This window comes from Gymnodraco acuticeps, unplaced genomic scaffold, assembly GCF_902827175.1.
Source record: "Gymnodraco acuticeps unplaced genomic scaffold, fGymAcu1.1, whole genome shotgun sequence".
Taxonomy (NCBI): domain Eukaryota; kingdom Metazoa; phylum Chordata; class Actinopteri; order Perciformes; family Bathydraconidae; genus Gymnodraco; species Gymnodraco acuticeps.
In genome coordinates, this window is record NW_022989947.1 from 3,104,558 (window position 1) to 3,116,114 (window position 11,557).

General features: G+C 41.6%; 1 protein-coding gene across 4 annotated transcripts; it reads left to right on the plus strand.

Annotated features, from left to right (window-relative positions):
* The first annotated feature begins 166 nt into the window (after positions 1-166).
* ehmt2 (euchromatic histone-lysine N-methyltransferase 2) lies at positions 167-11,545 on the plus strand. 4 transcript variants are annotated; one of them, XM_034210370.1, is made up of 29 exons: positions 167-208; positions 865-904; positions 1,336-1,405; positions 1,510-1,671; positions 1,879-2,135; positions 2,336-2,390; positions 2,487-2,569; positions 2,667-2,807; positions 2,949-3,017; positions 3,369-3,489; positions 3,849-3,935; positions 4,168-4,304; positions 4,400-4,543; positions 4,646-4,977; positions 5,073-5,303; positions 5,467-5,549; positions 5,636-5,742; positions 6,169-6,291; positions 6,385-6,486; positions 6,617-6,721; positions 7,205-7,359; positions 7,469-7,636; positions 7,743-7,887; positions 8,006-8,083; positions 8,310-8,425; positions 8,671-8,757; positions 8,852-8,930; positions 9,531-9,706; positions 10,816-11,545. In XM_034210370.1, exons 4-29 carry the CDS (start codon positions 1,557-1,559, stop codon positions 10,994-10,996), a joined length of 3,477 nt encoding a protein of 1,158 aa, XP_034066261.1. In that variant the 5' UTR covers positions 167-208; positions 865-904; positions 1,336-1,405; positions 1,510-1,556; the 3' UTR covers positions 10,997-11,545. The 4 variants fall into 4 exon arrangements, with proteins under 4 accessions (XP_034066261.1, XP_034066259.1, XP_034066260.1 ...); XM_034210368.1 differs by lacking the exon at positions 865-904 and having other exon boundaries at positions 175-208; XM_034210372.1 differs by lacking the exons at positions 167-208; positions 865-904 and adding an exon at positions 295-662.
* The last annotated feature ends 12 nt before the right edge of the window (positions 11,546-11,557 follow it).

Here is an 11,557-nt window from a genome sequence, read left to right on the forward strand (position 1 = left end):
ACCTGGAATCGGATTCAGTGGAACGCCTTCTCCTTACAGTAGGCTTCATCAGAGAACGCTCACTGACTTCAGATCAGTTGTTTGAAAAATCAGCGACCAGGGGGCGTGGCTCTCGGTGGTGACGCGGCTCTCGGTGGTGACGCGGCACGTCCTTTTACGTTTATGCGCTGCTTCGCGAAACATGTCGGCATCTGAGACAACAACGAAGGTAGCGAAGCCTTTCTGCAACTCAAAACTGCATGCTAACGACACTAACATTTGTTTCACAACTTGTAAACACATTAGCATACATAGCAAAAGCACGCCACCAGAGTAGCAATCTGTCATGATGCAAAATGTCTTTCCTTGTCGATGTATAGGAGCTCTTTGTTGAAAGCTGTGCTACAGTGCTAGCTTCGTTAGCCTGTAACATGTTTTGTGTTAAATTGTTCTTATGTTGTTAATGTTTTGGTTATCTCGTCGGTTCCTCTGTCTCTATTCCTTGCATTTTCATCATTTTGCGTTAGTCTTGTTATGTTTTGCGGTTTCTGTATAGTATATTGCTTCTTGTATGATGTATGTTCAGTTTTCAAAGCTAATGTTAAGACCCACAGTCTACGCACAAGACACATTGTCATGTTTACATATTTACATATTTGGATTTCGAGGGAGGATTTTATAAAGTAAGTGTGCAGAATCTCACTGCTTTCCGTTTTTTTTCCGATGCTTTGAAATGTGTAGAAATGCATGAATGGGTTGATTGACTGATGGCGGCATTTGACGTAAGAACAGACACCATCAGCCATTGGTTGACAGATTTATAAAGCAAGCAGGACAATCAGAATCACACTTTAGGTCAAGTAACAGTATTTGTAATCATACAAGGACAGCTAGGAACAAGGACAACAAAGACGGACAAATAAAGGTAAAGAACAGACAGGACTATTGTATATATAATTATGTGAATATAGGTGTAGAAAAGATTGACTAATTATTTACATTATAATGACCACAATAACGATCACAAACAACACTTATCCTCCTTATTACACACAAGTTATCCATTCTCCATTTGATAAAATATTGCATTACTTACAAGCCAAGGCATCAAACAGTTGAAAGATTTGTTTTTTACCTGGTAAAACTACAAAGAACTGCCATTATATATTAGTACTTTAGATTTATAGTGTGTGAAAGGGTCCAGTTGTGTACATCGTTACATTACTCCAAAGCTAATTTGCATCTAAATTGCTCCTCATGTGTCTCTGTTACAGTGTATTGCAGTGAATAAATGGATATTTTTTAAATAACAGATTGATGTTTTCTTACATTCTTTTTTTCTTGGTTCTTTGCCAGGAGCCTCCTGAAGGAAATGACTCAGAAACACCAGAAGAGTCCTTACCTGGTCCAAGTCAAGTAAAGGAAGGTATGTATAGAGGGAGATATAATTTAATAGTTTAATCTGTGCTTTTGAGGTACTCAAATACGCTGAATTATTGTCTGATTTTTGTATTTTTACTACTTTTCCAGATAATGCAGCATCCACCACAGCTGCTGTCCCCAAGAAGACAGAGCCCATGGGTGGTATTGCATCAATGTTGTCATCTCTGCAACCTGGAAAGGACTCTTCCAAAGCTGGAGAGGAGGGAGAGAAGTGGTCACCTGCGTCCTCCCCTAGCAAAGCAGCAGCAGGTAAGGCTATTTGCAATCAGTAGAAGCAATGACCTAATTTGACATGAAGCATAAACTCAGCAGTTTGCGATTCGTTTTTTAAGTTCCTTGAACCCTTTTAGAATAACACATTTGCTTGAGTCAGATTGAATGTGTTTCAAATGATTGAAGGGCTTCAAAAAGATTTATCAATGAATTCACAGTAATGTCTTTACCTCTCTCTTCAAGGACACGCAGCAAAGTCCATTCCGTCATTGTCCCCCTCTCCTTCGACGTCTTCAGTGTTGTCCCCTGGCCGAGCTAAGATGAGTGTCTCTGGACCCGGCAGTAGTAAATCCGTCCTGGCACCTTCTCCTTCCCCGTCCTCCTCTTCTTCTTCTTCTTCTTCCTCGTTTGCCACAGCTTCCTCATCTCCTTCTGTCTCCCCTCCCCCAACCAAGATTCATCGGGCTCGAAAGACCATGAACAGGCCTGCAACCGGGCAGGTGAGTCTACAAAGCAGGGCTTTTGTATTCAAATGTAAACGAGAATGTGTAACTCTGTCTTGAATATTGATTTGGGTCCTTTTTCCTTGACCTGAGTAAACATTTAAAAATGTAAAAAGTGATTATAATTCAGCCTCCAACAAAACACACATTGTCTAGTATTTGCTCAATTGACGGTATTGACGGTTTTTATTTCACAGATGAGCCACACTGAAGCGCCTGTGATACCTTCAGGATCCTCTGAAATTGAACAGGGTTAGTGGCTTTCGCATACTCACGCTAACTAATGTTTACCTCTGGAAAATAATAACGTTTCTATGAATAAATGTTGTGGTTTTAATTTTTCAATAGTTGCAAAAAGGAGAAAACTTGGTCATTTATCTGAAGACATGCCTGAGCAATCAGAAAACATTCCAGAAAATGCTCAAACTGTGGTAAGATCATGTCTTTGCCCGCACATAACTCACTTTTATTCATCAGATTACATGCAATTTGATTGAATGTAATGTTTTTTTTCCTTTCAAAACTCAGGAAGAAACGTTATTTCATAAAAAAGTGGAGACTGTTACCAAAACTGCACCAGAGAAGAGCAACAGCAGTGTTGGGAAATTAAAGCAGGAAGTTGCCGAGAAAATTCCTATTTCCAGTCCGTCCATGCAAGATTCAGAAAAGGTTTGACGCTTAGATCTACTTATGGTTCACATACAGTTGTTATTGATGCAAATATTAGCATATGTATGTGATGCATGTTTGTTTTTTTAACCAACTGAAGGAATAATTGTTTATTTTACTATTGTCAAATTTCATCAATAGTTTGAAGATGGTGGGGCGGAAGCAAGACAAAGTAAAGACATAGAGGGGTCTGTGAACATGTCAGATCATGTGAGTGCTTTTACTTGTTTCACTAGCTTGATAATTACATTCTTATCTAGTAATAGATATTATATAAATTATAATATGAAGATTTATATATATATAATTATAAAAAGGTTTTCATTTTTTAACTATATCAACAGTGGGAAAACAGTGGCAGAAATATGTGTGTGCGTCCATGCAAACCGTAGAGATGCAAACATATATGCTACATGATCATCAAAATGTGCGCTGTCGTGTTGCTTGTGTTAAAAAAAGGACACCTCAATCCTGCATCTCCATGCCACCTTCTGTTTGGTGTTTTAAAATCACCAGTTTATGTGTTGCCACCCTTCACAGACAATATATCTCCCCTTGCAGGGTTCAGAGTCTGAAACAAAGAGAACTGTCAAGAGTAGAAATGAGAGCGAGGAGTCTTCGTGGCAGCAATCAGACCAGGAAAAAGAGAGAATCTCGGCTGACGTGGTTGAGACAGTGGGAGGTGAGTGACTTTACTCAGTGGGTTAAATATACATATCATTTATAAAGCAAGCTTTCAGCCCCCTTTACTCTGATCCAACTACATGCTCACTGGTGCAGTCAGTTAAGGCGAGACCATAAGCTGAATGAGGATCACATGCGTATGATCAAAGAGAAAAAAGTGATTTTAAGCTTTGATTCCTCCTCTGTCTGGAAACTAGAGCCATTGCTTTGCCAATTTCCCACTTATTAACATGTACCAGTCAGGGGAAGGATACAGAAAGATCTCCAATGCGCTGAATATGTCTCGGAGTGCAGTTAAAAAGATCTGCACATGTCTTTCTCATGACCAATGTTTATACTTTGTTATCCGGTTTACAGCAGGAAGGGCCACTGAGTACACGGAGGTTCCTCTGGGTGCTCTGGACATCTCCGCTGCCGACAGTCTGACTCTTTCTCCTCATCACGGTGAGTTAATGATACATACGTGTCCCTTTTGTAAATCTGAAAAAAGTCAAAAACAAGCTTGAAATGGCTGAGTTGTCAATGCTGGGATCTAGCTTACCCCAACATTCTCAAATGACTGCTAAAAATAGACAATGGACAGACTGAAATAGAATCAATCTCCCAACCTTTTGGTGACCATACTCTCTTGGTGACAAACACCATAAACGTTTCAATCTTTCTGTTCCCTTTGCAGAAGGAAGTGATGCAGGAGACACGGAGCGGTTGGAGGAGCTTCCTCTCTGCAGCTGCAGGATGGAGGCTCCCCGGGCGGACAGCAGCAGCCACCGCATCAGCAGACAGTGTATGGCTACTGAGAGCATCAATGGAGAGGTTTGTGTTTTTTAGATTTCGAGAGCAGCATGACGTCTCTGCTGGTCTGTTGTAGTTTATAAAGCTCACATCTCAAACTGTATCTTGTCTTTCAGCTGAGGGCTTGTACCAGTCGGACTATGAAAGGGGAGACCATGCGTCCGTCCAGTCGGGTGCCCCTCATGATGCTTTGTGAGATCCACCGCTCACACATGGTCAAACACCACTGCTGCCCTGGGTGTGGATACTTCTGCCTCGTGGTAAAGAGTTTAACCCATTTACTGTAGGGATTTACAAGCAATAACTTATGGCTTAAAATGAAGGTTTTCTCCTTCTTGATTCCTTCCTTTTTTCTCTTTCAGGGCACGTTTCTAGAGTGCTGCCCAGACCAGCGCATCGCTCACCGTTTCCACCGTGGTTGTGTGACGGTGCTGGGCGGTGGGCGCAGCAGATCAAACGGCGGTGGCGGCGGCGGCATGCTTTTCTGTCCTCACTGCGGGGAAGATGCCTCTGAGGCCCAGGAGGTCACCATCCCATCCTTCAGCTCGGCCACATCCTCGGCAACCACCGTCGTCACCATGTCTGCTTCCTCCACCACCACCCCGTCACTGCCGCCCTCCGCCCCCACCGCACCCTCACTCACAGCCTCAACAGGAGGGATGAAGGATGGGAAGATGCCAGAGAGACCTGTCAGGTAAATTTGGATGACCTGGGAGAAATTGATCGGTTCCATTAAACTGTAAAAGTTACATTTTCTTTCCTTTTGCGCTCCTTATTCGCCTCTTTCAGTGCACGCATACATAGCCATGGTTTGGTGACACTGGCAGTAGAGCAGCAGCCTCCGCAGCCTGTAGCCTCTGCAGCCACTGAGGCCACCCTCCCCCCGGCAGAGGAGGGGGTGGACAGCGTGGGACCCTCCCTCTGTATGCCAAATGGGAAACCCATCAGCCCCAGTGCACTTCCACCTGGGCCCAGCAGGGCGGCGCTGCAGAAGGCCATCCTCACACAGGACACCGAGAGGTTGGAGTTTAGATTTGACTGTTTTCACTTGTACAATGATGTAAAGTATTTTCTTAATCATGTTCAGGTTTGCTTTGACTCTTTCAAAGGAGCATTCTGTGGACAACTGCACATCAGACCAGTTGAAATTAAGTTGGTGGTTGTTGTTTTTATGATCTGCCAGGAGGAAGAAACTGAGGTTCCACTCCCGCCAGCTCTACCCGGCTGCCAAGCAGGGGGAAGTGCAGAGAGTCCTGCTCATGCTGAGTGAGTGGGCTTGAAAACATTGAAATCATGATATATTTGTACAATATTTGTGTATTAAAACTGTGTGCATTGTGTGTGTTTCACAGTGGAGGGCATAGATCCAACATACCAGCCTGAATCCCAGAACAGGCGCTCTGCTCTCCATGCTGCAGCTCAGAGAGGCCTGCTGGAAGTCTGCTACATTCTCCTACAGGTGAACACTTTGTTTGCATCTGCCGTTGTTTTTTTTGGGTGATTAGGACACATGCTTTACACTCCATGAAGATACATTCCTGTAATCTGTTGTGAAGGAAACGTTTCTATTTTGAGAAAGTGTGTACAAATGGCTAATTACAACTGCAGCTGATGTCCAGAGTTAATATGAGAAAACCTGCATCGGTGAGAAAAAGAAAAATGCCTATTCATATATAACAGATGAAACAGTCAGATATTATTACTTTAGATACACATTGTATTACAGGAATGTTTGGCTATGCTTGCTCTATTGCTCAGGCGTGTATACTGCTTGTATTATTGAAAGCATATCTCAAAACACAGAGCTCATTATTCTGTGTATTTAATTAATCCTTCCTGGTCCTTTACCAAAGATTAATAGTTATATTTGAATGTGTACTAACAGGCCGGAGCTCAAGTGGATGCCCAGGACAAGGACCGTAGGACCCCTCTGCTTGAGGCGATCATCAACAACCACATTGAGGTGGCTCACTATCTGGTCCAGAACGGAGCCTGCGTCTATCATGTTGTGAGTGTCTGTTAGTGCCTACAATGGAAAAGATAAATGTGAAGTTTCAGGGGTTTGGTTGATATGGAGTTCAGTGTTTGTTGATGTCTTCAGGAGGAGGATGGATACACTGGCCTCCACCACGCAGCCAAACTGGGAAACCTGGAGATTGTCAGCATGCTGCTGGAAACAGGGCAGGCTGATGTTAACGCACAGGTAAAGGAAGCACCCACATGTATTAAAGGCCCAACAGATCACTCCTTGTCTATAACTAATGTCAGTTTGACCATCATATCTGTTTTACTGGTTCGGTTGATTCCGATTCTTCCTGGCGTTTTGATCTCAGGACACCGGGGGCTGGACGCCCATCATCTGGTCTGCAGAGCACAAACACGTAGATGTGATTAAAGTGCTGCTGAACAGAGGTGCTGATGTCACCATTAGTGATAAAGTAAGTTTCTTCAAGTTCATTGAGGTTTGGAGATGGTGTTACATGTAAAATGCCTTTTTGCTTAGTTTGTAGCTGCTCCTTTGAGTATGCCTGTTTTTATATTTGCAAATCAGCAAGTGTGTGTTTTTTTTTGGGGGGGGGATAGATCACGTTTGTGCATGTTGTGTATTTGTCTATCTGTCTGATATCTTCTATGACTTTATGCTCAAGAACCTGTTGCCGTTGCGGCTTACTACTAGTCAATTTTTTATAAAAATAACAATGTAATTGACTTTGTAATGACAATGTAATGATTGTTCTGCCTGCTGACTCCTCTTCACTGACCAGTGAAAAAAGACAAGCCTTAGTAGGAATCTCCCTGGGCTCTGAACAGGAGCATCTGCAGAAGAATGACATACCCGATATGTTATGTTTTCTTTTATATGTAAGTTGCATGAAAATGTTAAAGGTTATTACTTGAATCAGTCTCTTCCCTCCCAACAGGAGCTGAACGTGTGCCTCCACTGGGCAGCGTATGCAGGGAATGTGGATATAGCAGAGTTGGTCATGAACTCTGGCTGCTCCCTCGCCTCAGTTAACTTGCACGGAGATACGCCGCTTCACATCGCCGCCAGAGAGGGCTTCCTGGAATGTGTTACGTGAGTCGATGTCATCATAAACTTAAGCCTATTTATTGAAGTCATATGAATTCTCTGCATTTTCTGGAGCCAAAAGCACCCATCAATTTTCCAACTGTTTCTTCTGCAGCTTGTTCCTGTCCAGAGGTGCAGACATTGACGTCGTGAATAGGGAAGGAGACACGCCTCTCAGCCTCGCTCGGCCCGACACGCCAGTGTGGGTCGCCCTCCAGATCAACAGGAAGCTAAGAAGGGGAATAACCAATCGTATGCTTCGGACCGAGAAAATCATCTGCAGGTTGGTGTTATTTTGTGGAGCCATGTCTTTAAAAAAGAAACTGTTTCTTTATTACAAGATTGTTTCCTGTTATTCTTTATGATTTGACTCCATGTTTATTTTTCAGTGACGTTGCACAGGGCTATGAGAACGTCCCGATTCCCTGTGTGAACGCAGTGGACGACGAGGGCTGTCCGTCAGACTACAAATACGTTTCAGAAAATTGTGAAACTTCGGCAATGAACATAGACCGCAATATTACACACCTGCAGGTAAAATATTATACCACGCTCTCATTAAAAATTCATAATTTTCTTTCTTTTACTAACAAATAATATTGTAATTTGCAATGAAAATGCAACTCATACATGTTAATGGTGTTGTCTTTAGCACTGTAGCTGCACTGATGACTGCTCGTCTAGTAACTGCCTCTGTGGACAACTGAGTATCCGCTGCTGGTACGACAAGGTAAAAATACATTTTGTTTTAAGGCCAAATTAATTATGTATTATGGTAAAAAAAACTTTTTCAAAGCCTTGACTTGAAAATGTGGTACATTCTGCAATTATGAGAAGAAATGAGCTTTGGTTCAGTCAGTGAGATCCATGCATCAATGAAAAGGATTCATTATTTACAGAGGAAACTAAAGAAGTGATACTAATCTCAATTTATTACACTATTTTTTTTTTTTTAGGACCAGCGACTACTCCAGGAATTCAACAAAATTGAGCCTCCACTAATATTTGAATGCAACATGGCGTGTTCCTGTTACCGAACATGCAAGAATAGAGTGGTACAGGCAGGCATCAAGTAAGAATTAAACTCGTCCAACGTAATGTTTATCAACCACTCAGGTTTTTTAACTAGTTTTAACAGCAACAAATGTCACTGACGACCTTCCAACAAAAAAATGACATTGTGAAGTGACTGGCTGGAAGGAAAGAGCTGGATATGGCTGCAACAAATTGTTGCAAAACATGTATTCATTGGCCCCTGCATGACAAATAACCGCAGTGCTCACTCTGAGTCTGAACCCTCGTCCTGTTTCCCCTCAGAGTTCGTCTTCAGCTCTACAGGACTGAGAAAATGGGCTGGGGAGTTCGAGCTCTGCAAGATATTCCCCAGGGAAGCTTCATCTGCGAGTAAGAGAGGATTGTTTTACACACAACAGGTTGTTTTACAGTATGTGAAAAGCTACAGGTTGGAAAATAAGCTTTTCTACCTCCCTCCACTCAGATATGTAGGGGAGCTCATCTCCGACGCAGAGGCCGATGTTAGAGAAGACGACTCCTACCTGTTTGACCTGGACAACAAGGTAAACCTTTCAAGAGAAAATGCTTTTGTTTTTCATCAAAACAGAGATGACAGGAGGGGAAAACATGACAAGGAACATTTGCTATATTTCCTGTATAACCAATAATACATAACTATTAAAGTGAATAATTAGCCAGAACTTAACTCATGGAGAAAAAAACAGTACATCCGCTGCTGAGCTGGGTAAAAACCTCCTAGGTTTTAGCTTACTGCAGTCTTTCAGCTAACATTTTGTATGGGAAAAATCGTTTCAGCCTTACATTTCTACTAGATGAACTTATAACTTCAACTTTTTTTAATAAATCACCTCCTTAATGTAGAGAATCAATCAAATGAGTTTATCTAAAATTGGCAAAAGATGTTTGCATGTGGAGTCAAATTTTATTAAAATTCTGCTTCGGACACTATTTATTTGTAAAATACTGCAAAAAACATCAGCTGTATTCATTGGTGGCCTGTCTCCGTATTTAGATGGATTTCATCTTATACAAAAGCATATTTAAATCGTGTAACATTTTCATTCATCATATTCATTTTCACTGGAGCACTGAATAGGGATTGAATTCTAAAACGATGCACGTTTTCTTTGTTTTTGCTAAAGGATGGTGAGGTGTATTGCATTGATGCCCGGTACTATGGCAACATCAGCCGCTTCATCAACCACCTGTGTGACCCGAACCTCATCCCGGTGCGTGTGTTCATGCTGCACCAGGACCTGAGGTTTCCCCGCATCGCCTTCTTCAGCTCCAGAGACATCCTCAGCGGACAGGAGCTGGGGTGAGAAGCTGAGACGTTTATGATCACCTGCTCAGAGCTTATTTCTTTATTTCCCTCCTTGTTTTTATATTTTATTAATGTTTTGTTTCAGCCTCTAAATTATGTAAATGTTGTGCTTTTCTTTGTTTTATGAAATAGTTAACTGGAAATCTTACATCTGACATTTTTAAATGGGAGGAACAAATCTGCACATTAATTGATTATGAAAATCATTTATAAAATCATTTTAATGTCAATTATTTTTCAAAATCATTAACTTAAAAAAAGAAAAACAGACACGGATAAATGAAATGCATGTATACTATACAAATCTAAGAATATGAAAATAACTGGCACACGGAAGTATGACCACATTTCCCCTGTTTTAGCTTCTCTCCACTGGCTGCCAATTTATTTTAGGATCCATTTTAAAATTATTTTATTTACTTTTAAATCCCTAAATGGCATGACCCCACCATACCTTGCTGAGCTGCTACAGCATTACACGCCGAACCGCCCTCTCAGGTCAGCGGACCAACTGCTCCTGAATGTGCCTAAAACCAGGTCAAAGCTCAGAGGGGACCGTTGCTTCTCTGTAGCGGCTCCCAACCTGTGGAACGCTTTGCCCCTGGAGATCAGACAGGCCTCCACACTGCCTGCTTTTAAATCGCTTCTTAAAACCCACCTCTTCTCCTTAGCGTTTTAACATTTGGCGTTTCAACATCTTTCACAGTGTTGCTTTTTTGCATTTAAATTGTTTTTTGTTTTTACTTGTACTTGTTTTATGGTGTGTGAGCTGAGCTGTGTTACTTTTTTGTATTCTTTGTTTTATCTATTTGCCTGTACAGCACTTTGGTCTGGAGGTTTAAAGTGCTTTATAAATAAAGTTGTATTGTATTGTAACTAAGTAGAGCAGTCGGGGACCAATGATTTATTCGTTAATCTTCCTCCTTAGTTACCTTCTCTACCCTCTCCTGTTTATCCTTTCCCTTACATTTCTCCCTTACATTATGTATTGTATACAAATGAAGGACCCTTATTTGTTAACAACTCATCTGTCTGAAACTCCATCTGGCTGTAACCTCGATGAACAGCTTTACAAATATATATTTTCTTCCCTGTTTCATCAGATTCGACTATGGAGACCGATTTTGGGACATTAAGAGCAAGTACTTCACCTGTCAGTGTGGATCAGAGAAATGCAAGCACTCGGCCGAGGCCATCGCAATCGAGCAGAACAGACTGGCTCGACTGGATGCTTGCCCAGATTCAGGAGCTGACTGTGGGATGAGCATGCTGGGAAACTCTTAAAACACTTACCCATGGGGCCTTTGGATTAACCTCACCCACTTCACATGTGAACATTTGCAATGAAAATACACCTAGTGGGTTATATCATTTTTTTTGATGCATGGTGCTGTTTTTCTACTTGAAATGTCCTTATTTTCCTCCCAAACTCGCCATCTTAGAGTTGATCATGTATATGGTAGAGAACATGGGCCTTTTTATATTATGTTTAAACTGTGTGGGTATAAAACACATCAATTTGTGATTCTGTACATACAGTATATCTACTGTATATTAATGTCTATTTCATTAGCTCATGACGATTTGTGCATTACGAGTCCCAAACTGTCATGCATCTTCTGTTGTGCCAACAAAACACTTCTTAACACTTTGCATTTTCAACACAGTTCAGTCATGGGCCAACCCTTTAGCCCATACTGGACTCAAGGACCTGAGGGATGTTGACTTTGGATGATTGTCGTAGCTTTATTTTCTTTATTTTTATACGTATTGTTTTCTTGATCACGTTTAGTTTAATAAATTAGCTCATTAGTTGATCTTTGGGCTCTTGTATTGAATGTGTCA

What these genes read in the sequence shown, in the direction of transcription:
- ehmt2 (XM_034210368.1), top strand. Translation starts at nt 182, where the DNA reads ATGTCGGCATCTGAGACAACAACGAAG. An exon ending in CGTGGTTGAGACAGTGGGAG is followed by an intron (nt 3,490 to 3,848) that starts GTGAGTGACTTT and finishes TCCGGTTTACAG; the next exon opens with CAGGAAGGGCCACTGAGTAC. An exon ending in GTGGTACAGGCAGGCATCAA is followed by an intron (nt 8,426 to 8,670) that starts GTAAGAATTAAA and finishes GTTTCCCCTCAG; the next exon opens with AGTTCGTCTTCAGCTCTACA.